At 48.4% G+C, this 22,790-nt stretch overlaps 1 protein-coding gene across 3 annotated transcripts in view; it reads left to right on the top strand.

The window, feature by feature from the left end:
* Positions 1 to 22,568, top strand: part of LOC139748177 (uncharacterized) — a 180,377-nt gene extending 157,809 nt beyond the window's left edge. For 2 of the 3 annotated variants that reach the window (XM_071660966.1, XM_071660967.1), the window contains 3 exons: positions 16,769 to 16,964; positions 18,660 to 19,046; positions 21,320 to 22,568. In XM_071660966.1, the coding sequence (XP_071517067.1) occupies positions 16,769 to 16,964; positions 18,660 to 19,046; positions 21,320 to 21,644 (908 nt within the window). In that variant the 3' untranslated portion in view covers positions 21,645 to 22,568. Of the gene's footprint in view, positions 1 to 16,768; positions 16,965 to 18,659; positions 19,047 to 21,296 lie in introns of all 3 variants that reach the window. The other variant, XM_071660965.1, reaches the window with a different exon arrangement.
* The last annotated feature ends 222 nt before the right edge of the window (positions 22,569 to 22,790 follow it).

The raw sequence follows: 22,790 nt of genomic DNA, 5'->3' as shown, positions 1-22,790 counted from the left end.
ACCGGCCATCGTCGGGTCATTACGGTGATGTGTGATGACCCCGAGGCTGGGGCTACACACACACACACACACACACACACACACACACACACACACACATGGCCGCGCGATACAACGCCATCACCGCTACCACTGCTAAGATCTTGACGGGGGTAGGGTGAGGGGGCTCTCCCTGTCCCATCCCCCCTCCCCCCACCCCAAGGCCGAGGGAGGGTAGGGAGGGGAGGAGGGAGGGAGGGGAGGGAGGGAGGGGAGGAGGGAGGGATCACGATTATGGGCCATTTGAGGGCATAAAGGGCATCCCAGATTGGTTCTCTATCCCAGGCCATGTCTGGCTGATGTATTCCGGCAATCCCGCCCCACACCACAATCCCCCACACCCACTCCTTGACGGAATCTGGGCTTCCCTCCACGACCGGGAGGAGCGGGGGGGGGGAGGGAGGAGGAGGAGGGGGAGGAGGAGGAGGAGGAGGTGGGGGAGGAGGAGGAGGAGGAGGAGGGGGGGGGGAAGGAGGAGGAGGAGGAGGTGAAGGAGGAGGAGATGGAGGAGGAGGGGGAGGAGGTGGAGGAGGAGGAGATGGAGGAGGAGGAGGATGGGGAGGAGATGGAGGAGGAGGAGGAGGAGGTGGAGGAGGGGGAGGAGGTGGAGGAGGATGGGGAGGGGGAGGAGGGGGGAAGGAGGAGGAGGAAGAGGAGGAGGAGGAGGTGGAGGAGGAGGTGGAGGAGGAGGAGGTGGAGGAGGGGGAGGAGGTGGAGGATGGGGAGGGGAAGGAGGAGGAGGAAGAGGAGGAAGTGGAGGAGGAGGAGGTGGAAGAGCATCATCAACTGCCGGAAGAGAGAAAAGAAAGCGAGAGACGCATGCAGGAGAACCCTCCCCAGCCAGCAAAGGAGACGACTGTGGTTGTACTCACCTCACTACACTGACTCAACGATCCACACTCACCATGAGTATGTGAGGAGGAGGAGGAGGGGGAGGTGGAGCAACACCCCCCACCCCTCCCCCCCCCCGGCCAACCATCGTGTGGGGGGGGGGGGGGGGCAAAGCGGGGCCGGATTTCTGACACGAATTTCATCCCATTTACCCGGATCCCGCCGGCTCAGAAGCCGCACTTGACCCTCCCGGTTTACGAGCTCTTTTTATTTCGCGTTATGGAATTAACCCGTTGTGTCTGCCTGAACCGGGGTTAAGAAAGTAGCGGGGGGGAAAAAGGAAAATAAAAGTCGTGTTGGAAAATTGAATTGGCCGGAGTCGATATCGCCAAACTTTTCCACCCAGATGAGGTCTTCCATCGCCACGAATTCATTATCTGCCCCTCACCCAGCCACCCCTGGGCGGCGGGCGGCGGGGAACCTCCAACATTGGTGCCGGCCAAGTTGTCACACCCCGCCCGGGGCCGCCCGCTCTCGATCCCATTTTCTGAGCCATTTGGAAGTTGGCGATCCGTTTTACGGTGGGCGCCATCGATCATGGCGGCCAACAAGCAACACACACACACACACACACACACAAGATTTGTCGGGATTTGTCGCGTCCAGATTTCATATAAGCCCCGCCGTCCCCGCCCCGCCCCGCCCCCGAAGCCTAACAGACGGATTCCGGGTCCTGTTGGCCCCGTCACCTCCCCACGGGGAGGTGACGGGGCCCCATGTCTCCCCATGCATAAGGTACACATATTCTGCCGCACTAAATATGACTCATACATCAAACATCTACACAGTAGTCTTAATGATACAAGAATAATACAATAAGATGGGGGTCACAACAAATAATACAATAAGATGGGGGGGTCACAACAAATAATACAATAAGATGGGGGGGTCACAACAAATAATACAATAAGATGGGGGGGTCACAACAAATAATACAATAAGATGGGGGGGTCACAACAAATAATACAATAAGATGGGGGTCACAACAAATAATACAATAAGATGGGGGTCACAACAAATAATACAATAAGATGGGGGGGTCACAACAAATAATACAATAAGATGGGGGGGTCACAACAAATAATACAATAAGATGGGGGGGTCACAACAAATAATACAATAAGATCGGGGTCACAACAAATAATACAATAAGATGGGGGTCACAACAAATAATACAATAAGATGGGGGGGTCACAACAAATAATACAATAAGATGGGGGGGTCACAACAAATAATACAATAAGATGGGGGGGTCACAACAAATAATACAATAAGATGGGGGTCACAACAAATAATACAATAAGATGGGGGTCACAACAAATAATACAATAAGATGGGGGGGTCACAACAAATAATACAATAAGATGGGGGGGTCACAACAAATAATACAATAAGATGGGGGGGTCACAACAAATAATAATGCTTCTGTAAATTACCGTAATTTGCTCAAGCGTTCACAAATCTAATTTCCTTCTCGAATGATATGAATGATAATGCAAATTATATGAACATCTTATCTGGTGTAATTAATCCTTCATAGCCCCAGTATACACACACTCTGCGGTAATATATATATATATATATATATATATATATATATATATATATATATATATATATATATATATATATATATATATATATATATCATTAAAATGAATAACTTTATATATATCTCATCTTCTATACGCCTTTTATGAGCTGATTAATATTCTATATCTTATCTACTATACGTCTTATATGAGCTGATTAATATTCTATATCTTATCTACTATACGCCTTATATGAGCTGATTAATATTCTATATCTTATCTACTATACGTCTTATATGAGCTGATTAATATTCTATATCTTATCTACTATACGCCTTATATGAGCTGATTAATATTCTATATCTTATCTACTATACGTCTTATATGAGCTGATTAATATTCTATATCTTATCTACTATACGTCTTATATGAGCTGATTAATATTCTATATCTTATCTACTATACGCCTTATATGAGCTGATTAATATTCTATATCTTATCTACTATACGTCTTATATGAGCTGATTAATATTCTATATCTTATCTACTATACGTCTTATATGAGCTGATTAACATGCTATATCTTATCTACCGTACGATAGACAATACCAGTTATATATCTTAAAAAAAAGGACTTATTCACGAAACCGAATAAAATCTAGAAAGTGTTTACCATCTACGAATTCATTTCCCGCGAAAATGTCTGCAGACGAAACAGAGGAACACGACATCCTGTCTTGTCTCCTGGTGGAGGGAAACACCGCTGACATATGGCGGTGGGGGCGCCTCCGGAGCAATGAATGGAGGGATGAGAGTAATGACGACATGCGTGATATACTGGAAATGACTTTGAGTTAATTATAGTGAAGGGGGAGGGTAGTGGAGGGGGAGAGTGGAGGTAATCTGACGACGTGTTGACCCGGGCCGGCGGGTGAGCCAGCGGCTCGTCCGCCCACCGACCTGCCCCACCGTGCTCCCGATTTTCCCCTTCTTGTCTGTCTAATATTATCATAGTCTATTTTCCCCTTCTTGTTTGTCTAATATTATCATAGTCTATTTTCCCCTTCTTGTTTGTCTAATATTATCATCATCTATTTTCCCCTTCTTGTTCGTCTAATATTATCATAGTCTATTTTCCCCTTCTTGTTTGTCTAATATTATCATCATCTATTTTCCCCTTCTTGTTCGTCTAATATTATCATAGTCTATTTTCCCTTCTTGTTTGTCTAATATTATCATAGTCTATTTCCCCTTCTTGTTTGTCTAATATTATCATAGTCTATTTTCCCTTCTTGTTTGTCTAATATTATCATAGTCTATTTTCCCTTCTTGTTCGTCTAATATTATCATAGTCTATTTTCCCTTCTTGTTTGTCTAATATTATCATAGTCTATTTTCCCCTTCTTGTTTGTCTAATATTATCATCATCTATTTTCCCCTTCTTGTTTGTCTAATATTATCATAGTCTATTTTCCCCTTCTTGTTTGTCTAATATTATCATAGTCTATTTTCCCCTTCTTGTTTGTCTAATATTATCATAGTCTATTTTCCCCTTCTTGTTTGTCTAATATTATCATAGTCTATTTTCCCCTTCTTGTTTCTCTAATATCATCATCATCTATTTTCCCCTTCTTGTTTGTCTAATATTATCATAGTCTACTTCCCCTTCTTGTTTGTCTAATATCATCATAGTCTATTTCCCCTTCTTGTTTGTCTAATATTATCATCGTCTATTTTCCCCTTCTTGTTTGTCTAATATTATCATAGTCTACTTCCCCTTCTTGTTTGTCTAATATAATCATCGTCTATTTCCCCTTCTTGTTTGTCTAACATAATCATCGTCTATTTTCCCCTTCTTGTTTGTCTAATATTATCATCTATTTTCCGCTTCTTGTTTGTCTAATATCATCATCTATTTTCCCCTTCTTGTTTGTCTATCATCACAGTCTATTTTCCCTTCTTGTCTGTCTAATATTATCATCGTCTTTTGCTATAATTCCGTTTTCGTTTTTAGGTTGTCATTTCATGTGTGGCGGGGTGGCGACGGAAATGAATGAAGGCAGCAAGTATGAATTATGTAAATATATATATATATATATATATATATATATATATATATATATATATATATATATATATATATATATATATATCCCTGGGGATAGGGGATTAAGAATACTTCCCACGTATTCCCTGCGTGTCGTAGAAGGCGACTAAAAGGGGAGGGAGCGGGGGGCTGGAAATCCTCCCCTCTTGTTTTTTTTTTTTAATTTTCCAAAAGAAGGAAACAGAGGGGGCCAGGTGAGGATATTCCCTCAAAGGTCCAGTCCTCTGTTCTTAACGCTACCTTGCTAAAGCGGGAAATGGCGAATAGTTTAAAAGAAAGAAAAATATATATATATATATATAATATATATATATCCCTGGGGATAGGGGAGAAAGTATACTTCCCACGTATTCCCTGCGTGTTGTAGAGGGCGAGGGGAGGAGAGGGGGGGATAATAATAACCATTCCTTGGCGCATCGCGGGAGGATAATTCACTCTCAAGCACGATTAACCCAGGTGTGCATTAGCCAACAGGTTAACATCTAACGGTGAAGGTATGATTAACGAATTAACCGTGCGGTAGACACACACACACACACACACACACACACACACACACACACACACACACACACACACACACACACACACACACACACACACACACACACACACACACACACACACACACACACACACACACACACACACACACACACACACACACACACACACACACACACACACACACACACACACACACACACACACACACACACACACACACACACACACACACACACACACACACACACACACACACACACACACACACACACACACACACACACACACACACACACACACACACACACACACACACACACACACACACACACACACACACACACACACACACACACACACACACACACACACACACACACACACACACACACACACACACACACACACACACACACACACACACACACACACACACACACACACACACACACACACACACACACACACACACACACACACACACACACACACACACACACACACACACACACACACACACACACACACACACACACACACACACACACACACACACACACACACACACACACACACACACACACACACACACACACACACACACACACACACACACACACACACACACACACACACACACACACACACACACACACACACACACACACACACACACACACACACACACACACACACACACACACACACACCCCACACACACACACACACACACACACACACACACACACACACACACACACACACACACACACACACACACACACACACACACACACACACACACACACACACACACACACACACACACACACACACACACACACACACACACACACACACACACACACACACACACACACACACACACACACACACACACACACACACACACACACACACACACACACACACACACACACACACACACACACACACACACACACACACACACACACACACACACACACACACACACACACACACACACACACACACACACACACACACACACACACACACACACACACACACACACACACACACACACACACACACACACACACACACACACACACACACACACACACACACACACACACACACACACACACACACACACACACACACACACACACACACACACACACACACACACACACACACACACACACACACACACACACACACACACACACACACACACACACACACACACACACACACACACACACACACACACACACACACACACACACACACACACACACACACACACACACACACACACACACACACACACACACACACACACACACACACACACACACACACACACACACACACACACACACACACACACACACACACACACACACACACACACACACACACACACACACACACACACACACACACACACACACACACACACACACACACACACACACACACACACACACACACACACACACACACACACACACACACACACACACACACACACACACACACACACACACACACACACACACACACACACACACACACACACACACACACACACACACACACACACACACACACACACACACACACACACACACACACACACACACACACACACACACACACACACACACACACACACACACACACACACACACACACACACACACACACACACACACACACACACACACACACACACACACACACACACACACACACACACACACACACACACACACACACACACACACACACACACACACACACACACACACACACACACACACACACACACACACACACACACACACACACACACACACACACACACACACACACACACACACACACACACACACACACACACACACACACACACACACACACACACACACACACACACACACACACACACACACACACACACACACACACACACACACACACACACACACACACACACACACACACACACACACACACACACACACACACACACACACACACACACACACACACACACACACACACACACACACACACACACACACACACACACACACACACACACACACACACACACACACACACACACACACACACACACACACACACACACACACACACACACACACACACACACACACACACACACACACACACACACACACACACACACACACACACACACACACACACACACACACACACACACACACACACACACACACACACACACACACACACACACACACACACACACACACACACACACACACACACACACACACACACACACACACACACACACACACACACACACACACACACACACACACACACACACACACACACACACACACACACACACACACACACACACACACACACACACACACACACACACACACACACACACACACACACACACACACACACACACACACACACACACACACACACACACACACACACACACACACACACACACACACACACACACACACACACACACACACACACACACACACACACACACACACACACACACACACACACACACACACACACACACACACACACACACACACACACACACACACACACACACACACACACACACACACACACACACACACACACACACACACACACACACACACACACACACACACACACACACACACACACACACACACACACACACACACACACACACACACACACACACACACACACACACACACACACACACACACACACACACACACACACACACACACACACACACACACACACACACACACACACACACACACACACACACACACACACACACACACACACACACACACACACACACACACACACACACACACACACACACACACACACACACACACACACACACACACACACACACACACACACACACACACACACACACACACACACACACACACACACACACACACACACACACACACACACACACACACACACACACACACACACACACACACACACACACACACACACACACACACACACACACACACACACACACACACACACACACACACACACACACACACACACACACACACACACACACACACACACACACACACACACACACACACACACACACACACACACACACACACACACACACACACACACACACACACACACACACACACACACACACACACACACACACACACACACACACACACACACACACACACACACACACACACACACACACACACACACACACACACACACACACACACACACACACACACACACACACACACACACACACACACACACACACACACACACACACACACACACACATAAACACACACACACACACACACACACACACACACACACACACACACACACACACACACACACACACACACACACACACACACACACACACACACACACACACACACACACACGAGGGTCAACGCTCCTTAACATGAGTGAAAGTCTCTTAAAAAGATGAACAAAACACACGGTGGAAGAGAGAAGAGAGAGGAGGAGGCTAGAGAGGAGAGGGGGGGATAATAATAACCATTCCTTGGCGCATCGCGGGAGGATAATTCACTCTCAAGCACGATTAACCCAGGTGTGCATTAGCCAACAGGTTAACATCTAGCGGGAAGAAGGTATGATTAACGAATTAACCGTGCGGTAGACACACACACACACACACACACACACACACACACACACACACACACACACACACACACACACACACACACACACACACACACACACACACACACACACACACACACACACACACACACACACACACACACACACACACACACACACACACACACACACACACACACACACACACACACACACACACACACACACACACACACACACACACACACACACACACACACACCACACAACACACACGCACCACCAACCCACCAACACACCACCACCAACCCACCAACATACCACCAGGCACCACCAACCTACCAACACCACCACCACCAACCCACCAACACACCACCACCAACCCACCAACATACCACCTCATGCACCACCAACCCACCACTACCACAACACACCACCACCAACCCACCAGCACACCACCACCAACCCACCAACACACGCACCACCAACCCACCAACACACCACCACCAACCCACCAACACACCACCACCAACCCACCAACACACCACCACCGACCCACCACCACACGCACCACCAACCCACCAGCACACGCGGCCAACATTTCTTTTAAACCGCCTTTACCGTTGCCCGTTATGGCCACAATGCCGTTACTCGAATATGATAAAATATAATCAAATAAGAATTCCCGGGAGGCCACTGCTGGTGAGGTACACACACACACACACACACGAGGGTCAACGCTCCTTAACATGAGTGAAAGTCTCTTAAAAAGACTGAACAAACACACGGTGGAAGAGAGAAGAGAGAGGAGAGGCTAGAGAGGAGAGGGGGGGATAATAATAACCATTCCTGGCGCATCGCGGGAGGATAATTCACCTCTCAAGCACGATTAACCCAGGGTGCATTAGCCAACAGGTTAACATCTAACGGGAAGGTATGATTAACGAATTAACCGTGCGGTAGACACACACACACACACACACACACACACACACACACACACACACACACAGTGCGCGCGCGCGTGCCCGGCCAGGCCCGAGCGGGAGGCAATAACAGTGAGGTAATTTATTTGGCGTCGACAGCCCGGGATTTACTCCTGAAAATAATTGACCCAGTAAATCCCTAGGGGGAGGAGGGGGGGGTTCCCCCCAATCTTCCTCCTCCTCCTCATTGGGCTGGGGGGAGGAGGAGGAGGATTTTCATACCATACCCAGGTTCGTGTTCGCTGTCCTCCTCCTCCACGGGTGAGGTGAGGTGAGGTGAGGTGAGGTGAGGTGAGGGAGCAGCGCCAGCCAGACTCACTCCCTGGATGAAGTGGCTCCTCTCATCTCGCTGACGCCAGGTCACTGGACGCCATCAAAGAAAACGGTGGTGGACGGGAAGGTGGCGGTGGATCACCAAGGTGTGTGTGTGTGTGTGTGTGTGTGTGTGTGTGTGTCCTCCTGTGGATCACGCCAGCGTAATTTCAAGTCACGAAGTTCAACGGTGGCTACTTTCCCTCCCTCCTTCCCTCTCTCTCTCCCTCCCCGCTCCCCCCACCCCTTTTCGCCCCATGGCCTCCCTTAACCCAGCGGGGAACCCGCAAATAACAACAGTGATTACCCTTGTACTCCCTCCTTATTGGCTAATTTGGCCGGGGATCCTGGCGGCCCCGCGTTATAAATCGTTGTATGACAGGTCGCGTTTGTTGGGTGTCCATCAAGGGGGGATAAATAAACGTTACATTACAGAAGTTAATCTGCTTTTTGGGGCATTATTTGGCCGGGAGGGAGGTGAGGAGGGGAAGGCTGATGTAATTACCAAGATAAACCCATTTTATGAACCTCTGTCCGCGTATACCATCGCGTCTTTGACCTAACCCATGTTTTTTAGACAACTGTTCTGAACGAATCAATCAAACGTTCTTTGAAACGCGTATATTTATATATATATATATATATATATATATATATATATATATATATATATATATATATATATATATAAATATATAAATATATAAATATATATATATATATATATATATATATATATATATATTCCGAATATAATCGCTTTTCATTTTCTTCCTGTAACTCCCACACTTCCGTCTGCTGGGCCACGATGCTTGAAAAATAGATATTTTGTACACAAAAGTTCTGAGACAGCGAAAGGCACCGGAAAATAAGTTAGGGATAAAAACACGCCATCACTGCTATATCTGGTATTCCCTGCGTTTCGAAGAAGGCGACTAAAAGGGAAGGTAGCGGGTGGCTGGAAATCCTCCCCTCTTGTTTTTTTTTAATTTTCCAAGAGAAGGAACAGAGAAGGGGACCAGGTGAGGATATTCCCTCAAAGGTCCAGTCCTCTGTTCTTAACGCTACCTTGCTAAAGCGGGAAATGGCGAATAGTATGAGGGAGGGAAGGATATATATATATATTTCTTTCTTTCTTTCAAACTATTCGCCATTTCCCACGTTAGCAAGGTGGCGTTAAGAACAGAGGACTGGACCTTTGAGGGAATATCCTCACCTGGCCCCCTTCTCTGTTCCTTCTTTCGGAAAATCAAAAAAAAAATAGATAGATAGATAGATAGATATAGAGAGATACTGAAAGGTAAATTGCATATTCGCAGGCCGCATCCATGAGCAATTGTTACACCGCGCGTCTGACATATTGAATGAATAAATCGTGTGCAGTATTGCAGCCTGTGTGTGTGTGTGACATGACCTGTGTGATACAACCTGTGTGTCACAACCTGAAACACATGAAAGTACAACACAAGTGTAGGAAAGGTATGTGTGGGGCGATACAAATGTCCGCTTGAATAATACGTAACACACAAGTAACATGTGCTGTCTTCGGCGAGGGAGGGCCGGAGAATACGAGATTTTTTTCCTATGCTACGTTTTATATTTTCCTAGGCTACGTTTCAATCTATCTAGGCTACGTTTTAAATTTCCTAGGCTACGTTTCAATCTTCCTAGGCTACGTTTTTAATTTTCTAAGGCTACGTTTTTAATCTTCCTAGCCTATGTTTTGATTTACTTAGGCTACGTTTTAATCTTCCTAGGCTATGTTTTTAAGCTACCTAGGCCACGTTTTAATCATCTACCTAGGCTACGTTTCAATCTTCCTAGGCCACGTTTTAATCATCTACCTAGGCTACGTTTCAATCTTCCTAGGCTACGTTTTAATCATCTACCTAGGCTACGTTTCAATCTTCCTAGGCCACGTTTTAATCATCTACCTAGGCTACGTTTCAATCTTCCTAGGCTACGTTTTAATCATCTACCTAGGCTACGTTTCAATCTTCCTAGGCCACGTTTTAATCATCTACCTAGGCTACGTTTCAATCTTCCTAGGCTACGTTTTAATCATCTACCTAGGCTACGTTTCAATCTTCCTAGGCTACGTTTTAATCATCTACCTAGGCTACGTTTCAATCTTCCTAGGCTACGTTTTAATCATCTACCTAGGCTACGTTTTAATCATCTACCTAGGCTACGTTTTAAGTTTCCAATGATCAGCTGAAGCCTTCAGAATCTACGTTAAACCCTGGTCTCAACAGACGAGCTAAATTCTTCAAAGATCTCACAGCCTTCTGAGATGGCTCTTCCCCAACGTTAAATACGTTTGTGGAACCTCACTAGCCACCGGAACCTGGCCTAGGTTGAGCGTTCTAGTTTCCCTGGGGGTTTGTATCTGTAGAGAAGCATTGCATTATATACCCAGACCTGGAACCTCACTAGCCACCGGAACCTGGCCTAGGTTGAGCGTTCTAGTTTCCCTGGGGGTTTGTATCTGTAGAGAAGCATTGCATTATATACCCAGACCTGGAACCTCACTAGCCACCGGAACCTGGCCTAGGTTGAGCGTTCTAGTTTCCCTGGGGGTTTGTATCTGTGGAGAAGCATTGCATTATATACCCAGACCTGACGACCTTTTTTTTCCGATGTGGGGCGGGCCGTTTTTAAATGGAGCACGATCCTGAAAAAAAAAAAATATCTGGCCACACAATGCTTCGGAGAGCCAGGCAATGCTTGGGAGACGCTGTGGTTTTCTGCGATGCGTCACCTAACCCAGAACCGTATGTAATTAGGTTACATTAATTCCCTTGAATTATTACTGACCATCACAGAAATAGGTGAGCTAAAAGGATAAAAATGTCTTATACGGCAGCAGTCCAGACTCAATATAATAATTAACACCCTCACGCAAAACCTCTCGTTTATATCAACCGAATTCAGTTTCCGGTATGGTTTTGTTTGATCAAACATCAACGGAAGGCAAGGAGGCCTATCCCGTAGTGGAAGGTAATTTGCATATTCCAATACGAAGAGACAGCATCACTACGACCTGACCTGCAGTAACAACTGGGTGCTCTGGTTTCCGCCTCACTGAGAAACTTGACCATATACAACACCACCCAAATGAATCATCCTTTACCTGTATGTAGAGGTATACATATGCATACCTGTATGTACAGGTATACATAATGCATACATAGCACATGCTCCCTCCCCAAGTTAGCCGCACCCACTGCCACAGAACCTATACGTATCTATGGACAAAAATCATGAAACACATCCACATGTACAGGTAGTGATGGTGCCATAACATGAAATCACCATGTGAGTTAGTTCCAGCATCGGTAATAATAATAATAATAATAATAATAATAATAATAATAATAATGATAATGTATATATATATATATATATATATATATATATATATATATATATATATATATATATATATATATATCTTTATTAACAGCATCAGACAAAAAATAACAGCCGTATGGAACAACAGAAGAATAACAGCCGTATGGAACAACAGAAGATAAAACGCAGCTAATATAAACAACAGTTTCTTAAAAATAAACTGTACGTGAAGTAGAACAGTATGATAATATATCTATACCTTCACACTTTATAGAGAACTCAGGAGAAGTGTTGGGCTTGGCCTAATGTAGAATCAGTCTACTTAAACGTAATCATTAATCAAGTTTAACCACATTTCATTCGTAGTTTAATATATATATATATATATATATATATATATATATATATATATATATATATATATATATATATATATATATATATACCATACAGCTGGAGCGCAGTTTAACTTAGGCATAAAATATTCCCATGTGTGTCTCTTCTTGCCTTACGGAAAATACCGTAACGCTAATGTCTTCATGTTGTTGCACAACCCCCCCCCCCCCCCCCCCCCCCCGAGGTGTGTGTCAGTGGTCAACATACCCGACCCACCCAGCAGCACACGACCGCCACCACACAGTGTCACTCCCTTACATGATATTTCCCCCGTCTCACTCTGACCTGGGAGATTTCTCGCTATTTCTGCGGGAAGATAAAGTATCTCCCGCTCAAAGTATCTCCCGATCAAAGTATCTCCCACTCAAAGTATCTCCCGATCAAAGTATCTCCCACTCAGAGTATCTCCCGATCAAAGTATCTCCCACTCAAGAGTATCTCCCGATCAAAGTATCTCCCACTCAGAGTATCTCCCGCTCAGAGTATCTCCCACTCAGAGTATCTCCCGCTCAGAGTATCTCCCACTCAGAGTATCTCCCGATCAAAGTATCTCCCACTCAGAGTATCTCCCGATCAAAGTATCTCCCACTCAGAGTATCTCCCGATCAAAGTATCTCCCACTCAGAGTATCTCCCGATCAAAGTATCTCCCACTCAGAGTATCTCCCGATCAAAGTATCTCCCACTCAGAGTATCTCCCGATCAAAGTATCTCCCACTCAGAGTATCTCCCGATCAAAGTATCTCCCACTCAGAGTATCTCCCGATCAAAGTATCTCCCACTCAGAGTATCTCCCGATCAAAGTATCTCCCACTCAGAGTATCTCCCGATCAAAGTATCTCCCACTCAGAGTATCTCCCGATCTTTCTGAGTGGACAGAGAACATTTCTCGCTTACTTCAGTTTCGGCAGAAAACATCCCCTCCTTCCCCCTCCCCCCCACACACACACAAGAAAACATCTCCAATTGCGGGGGGGGGAGAGGGAAGGGGGGGAGGGGAGGGAGGAAATATCGCCAACGACATCCCGGGGAGAGAGAGAGAGAAAAAAAAGAAAAATATTCTCCCCGCGCGACGTCTCGATTTTCGGGCGCGCGAGATTTTCCCGCCACGACGCCGGACACCCTGGGGGGGGGGGGGGAATAGACCATTACGGCGCGCCTTCAAAGCGCAATCAATAAATTGTCAGCTCCCGGCACCTCATTTTTCCCGGGCCGGGGGAGGGGGAGGGGGAGGTTAGGTTGGATCTCGCCATGGCCATAATTTTCGGGTAAGATTTCAAACCACACACAGGGTCGCAGCTCCGGCGGCAGGAGGGAGGGTGGGCTCGGTGAGGGGCATTCAAATTGCCTCGTTGTGACGCCCCGCTTAAACCACCGCGGGTGGGGGAAAGGGATGGTGGGGGGAGATGAGCCATTATTGACCCATTCATTGGCTCTCCTGTTTATCATTACGATGCCTTGCGCGCGGGCACCGCCTTCCCCTGCTGCTGCACGTAGCCCGCTCTCATGATGAGCTGGTGTCTATTTTATTACTGATTTTTAAGTGTATTAATTGACCATATGTACTTGATCTCTTATACCCTTCCAGACCCCGTGTTCCAGGCACATCAAACCTTCCCGTCCCGTGTTCCAGACCCCTCTACCCCTTCCTTCCCCGTGTTCCAGACCCCCTCTACCCCCTCCTTCCCCGTGTTCCAGACCCCTCTACCCCTTCCTTCCCCGTGTCCCAGACCCCTCTACCCCCTCCTTCCCCGTGTTCCAGACCCCCTCTAACCCCTCCTTCCCCGTGTTCCAGACCCCTCTACCCCCTCCTTCCCCGTGTTCCATATCCTCTACCCCCTCCCTCCACATGTTCCAGGCACTCTACCCCCTCCCTTGTCGTGTTATGGATTCTCTAACCCTACCTCCCCGTGTTTCAGGCACTCTTCCCCTCCTTCCCCGTGTTCCAGACCCTCCAACCCTCCCTGCCTGTGTTCCAGACCTATTCAACCAAACCCATGTAACCTTCCTCACCTTGTTCCAAGCCTATGTAACCCTTCCTCACCGTATTCCAGGCACTGTGCCCTTCCTCCGTGTTGCAGACCCCCCCTCACCCTCCATTCCCGTGTTCCAGACCCATGTAACCCTTCCTCACCGTATTCCAGGCACTGTGCCCTTCCTCCGTGTTGCAGACCCCCCTCACCCTCCATTCCCGTGTTCCACACCCATGTAACCCTTCCTCACCGTATTCCAGGCACTGTGCCCTTCCTCCGTGTTGCAGACCCCCCCCCTCACCCTCCATTCCCGTGTTCCACACCCATGTAACCCTTCCTTACCGTATTCCAGGCACTGTGCCCCTCCTCCGTGTTGCAGACCCCCCTCACCTTCCATTCCCGTGTTCCAGGCCCATGTAACCCTTCCTCACCGTATTCCAGGCACTGTACCCCTTCTTCTCCGTATTCCAGACACCCCTCACCCTCCATTCCCGTGTTCCACACCCATGTAACCCCTCCTCACCGTATTCCAGGCACTGTGCCCTTCCTCCGTGTTGCAGACCCCCCTCACCCTCCATTCCCGTGTTCCAGGCCCATGTAACCCTTCCTCACCGCATTCCAGGCACTGTGCCCTTCCTCCGTGTTGCAGACCCCCCCTCACCCTCCATTCCCGTGTTCCAGGCCCATGTAACCCTTCCTCACCGTATTCCAGGCACTGTACCCCTTCTTCTCCGTGTTCCAGACACCCCTCACCCTCCATTCCCGTGTTCCAGACACTGTGCCCCTCCTTCTCCGTGTTCCAGACCTTCTCACCCTCCATTCCCGTGTTCCAGACCTATGTAACCCTTCCCCGCCGTGTTCCAGTCCCTCTCATACCCATTTCCCCGTGCTCCACACCTGTCTAATCCTCCCCTTCCCGTGTTCCAGATCCTACTAATCTCCTCCTCCCGTGTTCCAGGTGTGGTTCCAGAACCGCCGCGCCAAGTGGAAGAAGCGCAAGAAGAGCAGTTCCGTGTTCCGGTCGGCGGGCTCCCTGCTGCCCTCCCCATCCCTGCCGCCCTTCCCGCCCATGGGCGGCGACTCCTTCTGCGGGTCCATGTTCCCTTCGTCAGACGCACGGTGGCCCATGGGTTCCATGACGCCCATCAACACAGGTGCATAGGGCGGTGTGGGGGTAGCCTGTGTAGGGCACTGCGTTGCCCGTGAAAGGTGGGGTGTAGCCTGTGTAAGGCGTTGCGTAGCCTACGTAAGGTGGGGTGTAGCCTGTGTATGTAGGCCGGGGTGTAGCCTAATGTGTAGGGTGGTGTACAGCTTGTTTAGTGTAGTCTGTAACCTGTGTAGGGCAAGGGTGTAGCCTGTTTAGGGCGGAGTGCAGTCAGTGTAGGCTGGGTGTAGCATAATCAGGGCTAGGTGTAGCCTGTAAAGGGTGGCATGTAGCCTTGTAAGGTGTGTTGTGGCCTGTGTAGGGTGAAGCTTAGCTTGTATGGGGAGGAGAGTGTAGCCCTTGTAGGGTAGGGTGTGGTCTAAGTAGGGCTGGGTGTAGCTTGCGCAGGACTGTGTACCCTTTACAGTGTGTAGCCTCTGTAGGGCGGGGTGTTGCAAGTGTAGGGTGAACTGATGATTATTTATGTAGGGTCAGGTGTGCCCTCTGTAGGGCGGGGGTATTATCTCCGCAGTGCGAGCTCTGACTGTGTAGGGCTAAGTGCAGCCTATGTAGGGTAGTGTCTAGCCTATAACGGGCGAAGGGAAGCCTGTATATGAGTAAGCGAGCGAGCCAAACTACGTGTATGTATCTATATATATCATCCAAATGTGTTATATATATATATATATATTCCTATGAGTCCACGGGGAAAATGAAACACGAAACGTTCGATGCATATCAACTGACTGTTATATTTCTCTATTGTGTCTCCCCTGATGATGTGATTATTACACGAAAGTGCACTTGGGAACTTTTCGTGTTTCATTTTCCCCGTGGACTCATAGGAATATCTTGATCACGCGCAAAATTGTGATCCTGTCCAACACATATATATATATATATATATATATATATATATATATATATATATATATATATATATATATATATATATACGTATTTTACACTTATAATAAACCGTCTCACTTAACTTCACTTCTTCCAGTTTCAGGCTCAAAATACAGTTTCTAAACCTTTCTATTACTTTTGCTGATTCAGAGTCAGATATAACTTTACGCCACTTAACACCGTCCAACGCTACTCAAAACCGTCCAACGCTACTTAAAACAGTCTAACGCCACTTAACACCGTCCAACGCCACCTAGCACCGTCTAACGCTACCTAACACCGTCCAACGCCACCTAACACCGTCCAACACCACCTAACACCATCCAACGCCACCTAACACCGACCAACGCCACTTAACACCATCCAACGCCATCTAACACCGTCCAACGCCACCTAACACCGACTAACGCCACTTAACACCGTCCAACGCCACCTAACACCGTCCAACGCTACCTAACACCGTCCAACGCCACCTAACACCGTCCAACACCACCTAACACCATCCAACGCCACCTAACACCGACCAACGCCACTTAACACCATCCAACGCCATCTAACACCGTCCAACGCCACCTAATACCGACTAACGCCACTTAACACCGTCCAACGCCACCTAACACCATGCAACGCCACGTGGTCATCTAACACCGTGCAACACCACGTGACGTCATCTAACACCGTCCAGCCCTATCCAACGCCATGAGCCCTCATTCTTCTTCATTCTTCTTCATTCTTCTTCATTCTTCCCGCCCGTGAGCCTCACAGCCGCTCATTCTTGGCCCGTCGTGTGTTGCAGGTGTGGGCACGGGGACGCTCGGCCTGGCGTCCCCTCTCCAGCGTCAGGGCCTGGGCCAGCTCGGCCAGGGCGGCATGAGCATCTCGCAGTCCTTCAGCCAGTCCCTCGGCCAAGGCTTCGGCCAAGGCCTGAGTCAGGGCTTCGGTCAGGGCTTGGGGCAAGGGCTGGGGCTAGGCCAAGGGCAGGGCCTAGGGCTGGGGCAAGGCCAGGGGCTCGGGCAAGGGCTGGGCCAGGGTCTGGGCCAAGGGCTTGGCCAAGGTCTCGGGGGCTCGACCTCGCCCTTGCCATCGGGGTTGTCAAACATGGGCGGGTCGCCGCCCACCTCCATGTACCAGCCACATTACCAGGCCTTCAGTTCCCTCAACACCGCCCTGGGCGAGTACACAGGTGAGAGACCACACCGGTGACCTTCTGTGTTGACACACAGACCATCATCTCCTCCACCCACACAGACCACACCACACCACCTTCTGTGTTGACACACAGACCATCATCTCCTCCACCCACACAGACCACACCACACCACCTTCTGTGTTGACACACAGACCATCATCTCCTCCACCCACACAGACCACACCACACCACCTTCTGTGTTGACACACAGACCATCATCTCCTCCGCCCACACAGACCACACCACACCACCTTCTGTGTTGACACACAGACCATCATCTCCTCCACCCACACAGACCACACCACACCACCTTCTGTGTTGACACACAGACCATCATCTCCTCCACCCACACAGACCACACCACACCACCTTCTGTGTTGACACACAGACCATCATCTCCTCCACCCACACAGACCACACCACCTTCTGTGTTGACACACAGACCATCATCTCCTCCACCCACACAGACCACACCACACCACCTTCTGTGTTGACCCACAGACCATCATCTCCACCCACACAGACCACACTACCTTCTGTGTTGACCCAGAGACCATCATCTCCTCCACACAGACCACACCACCTTCTGTGCTGATTCAGAGACCATCATTCCTCCACCCACACAGACCACACCACATCACCTTCTGTGATGACCCACAGACCATCATCTCCACCCACACAGACCACACCACCTTCTGTGTTGACCCACAGACCATCATCTCCTCCACCCACACAGACCACATCACACCACCTTCTGTGATGACCCAGAGACCATCATCTCCACCCACACAGACCACACCACCTTCTGTGCTGATTCAGAGACCATCATCTCCTCCACCCACACAGACCACACACATCACCTTCTGTGATGACCCAGAGACCATCATCTCCACCCACACAGACCACACCATCTTCTGTGCTGATTCAGAGACCATCATCTCCTCCACCCACACAGACCACACCACACCACCTTCTGTGATGACCCAGAGACCATCACCTCCACCCACACAGACCACACCACACCACCTTCTGTGATAACCCAGAGACCATCATCTCCTCCACCCACACAGACCACACCACACCACCTTCTGTGCTGACCCACAGACCATCATCTCCTCCACCCACACAGACCACACCACACCACCTTCTGTGATGACCCAGAGACCATCATCTCCACCCACACAGACCATACCACCTTCTGTGCTGATTCAGAGACCATCATCTCCTCCACCTACACAGACCACACCACACCACCTTCTGTGATGACCCAGAGACCATCTCCACCCACACAGATCACACCACACCACCTTCTATGATGACCCAGAGACCATCATCTCCACCCACACAGACCACACCACCTTCTGTGCTGATTCAGAGACCATCATCTCCTCCACCTACACAGACCACACCACACCACCTTCTGTGATGACCCAGAGACCATCTCCACCCACACACGCACCAGACCACACCACCTTCTGTGTTAACCCAGAGACCATCTCCACCCACACACGCACCAGACCACAACACCTTCTGTGTTGACCCAGAGACCATCTCCACTCCCACACGCACCACAACACCAGACCACAACACCTTTTGCACTCTCCCCCTCCACCCATACGGACCACTCTCCACACCAGACCAGACCCCACTCTCAGATAATGCTCCTTGTGTCATATTCAACTCACTGTCTCACTGTACCCCAGACCGTACCATTCCACTGCACTGTACCCTAGACCTTGCCATTCCACTATACCCCAGACCTTGCCATTCCACTGTACCCCAGACCATACCATTCCACTGTACCCCAGACCATACCATTCCACTGTACCCCAGACCATACCATTCCACTGTTCCCCAGACCTTGCCGTTCCAATGTCTCACTGTAGTCCCTAGACCTTCATCTTCAACCACCCCAGATGCCTCACAAAACATCCTTCCCTCACCCAAAACCAGTCGCACCTATTCCACCATCCCTCAACTCCATTCCAAAGTTGGTCCATTCCTGGTCAGACCCCTCCCCCCCCCGCCCCCCTCCACATCACCTCTCCCATCCTAAGTTCAGAGTGAGCTGACATTCGTAAATATTTCTTGCTCCCCACCAGACATGTTCCTCCATTGATAACACCCCGACATCAGCCCACAGCAACCTATTCAGAAACGTCTGTTGCTCGCTATATCTATGTTTTTTTTTATCTTTGTCTTTCTCACACTTGTGCCTCGACAGCACCATAAGGAATTGTACAGATACCTTCCCCTTGTCTCCCCAGGGTCACCCCTAAACTCCCCAGGCCTCCCCAACGGCCTGGGTTCCCCAGCCACGCCCCCAAACAGCGGCTCCTCGTCTCCAGCGTCCCACCACCAGCACCAGCAGCAACAACAACAACAGCAACAACAACATCAGCATCAGCAGCAGCAGCAGCACCAGCAGCAGCAGGGGCTAGGAGGCCAGCAGGGGCAGCAACAGGGGCAGCAGCAGGGGCAACAGCAGCAGGGGCAGATCAACTGTGGTATGGGCGCTATGAGCATGGGCGTGGCGGGGGAGGACATGTGGCGAGGCTCCAGCATCGCCCAGCTGCGACGTCGGGCCTTTGAGCACTCAGCCTCCATGGCCGTCTTCAGGTAAGGTGGTACGTGGGCCGCCGGCGGCAGCGGCGGCGGAGACGGGGAGGAGGGGCGACGGCGGCGGCGGCGGGGGGACGAGGGGCAAGAAGCAGCCTTCGCCAACCACCCATCCTCCCCCCGCTGACACCCACACCACCCAACCCTCCTCCCGCAGGGGCAAGTGGACCCCTTTACCATCGCTGGTTCTAGGTTCTTGCGTGTCCAGCCACACGCACAGGGTCGGAGGAACTAGTCAGCCAGCAGCAGCAGCAGCAGCTCTCCTCCCTCCCCCACCGACGGACGGGAACCTGATCTGAGGACGTCACAACCGACGCTGCTGGAGTGGAGAGCGAGCGAGCGCGCGGCGTGGTGGCTTCGACCTACTCACCCTCCCTCCCTCCCTCTTCTTACCATGCAACGATCAACACTACTATCCTGTACATAATATAGCTCCCGGATGTATTATATTTTTATCGCTGTTAGGGATACGACGCCGCGTTGTCGTACAGCCAGAACGTTCAGTTTTACAATAGTTCACCGTCACACAAACACACACACATACACACACACAAACACACGCTCCGTTCTCTGTTGGCAGCGACTACCTGCTCTTCCTCAACTCGACATCTCCAACTTAAGTAATTTATTTATCCCCCACCACCACCTCCTCATCCCCTACTCTTCATGTTCACGAGATAAGAGTAAATATGTCCTTCAGTCGTAGAGATTTTCAGTCTTCGCACATTTTTTGTAAAATACAGTTTACAAGGTTATTGTGAGGAGGGAAAGACGAGAAAATTTTTTTTTGAATATATAAAGATATATATGTATGTGTGGGTGTGTTTGGGATAAATGCGAGAAATTTGCGTAGCAAGGAGGCTTCACCATCCCTTCAGTATACGATATATATATATATATATATATATATATATATATATATATATATATATATATATATATATATATATATATATATACATATATATATATATACATATATATATGTACATATATATATATATATATATATATATATATATATATATATATATATATATATATATATATACACATAGATCTGGTCAAGAGATTAGTCTCTGGCGATATACAAGACGGAATGTACCATAATCCCACACC

This window comes from Panulirus ornatus, chromosome 73 (genome assembly GCF_036320965.1).
Source record: "Panulirus ornatus isolate Po-2019 chromosome 73, ASM3632096v1, whole genome shotgun sequence".
Classification (NCBI taxonomy): Eukaryota; Metazoa; Arthropoda; class Malacostraca; order Decapoda; family Palinuridae; genus Panulirus; species Panulirus ornatus.
The sequence above is the reverse complement of the archived record's forward strand: the minus strand, read 5'-3'. Positions and strand labels throughout refer to the sequence as shown.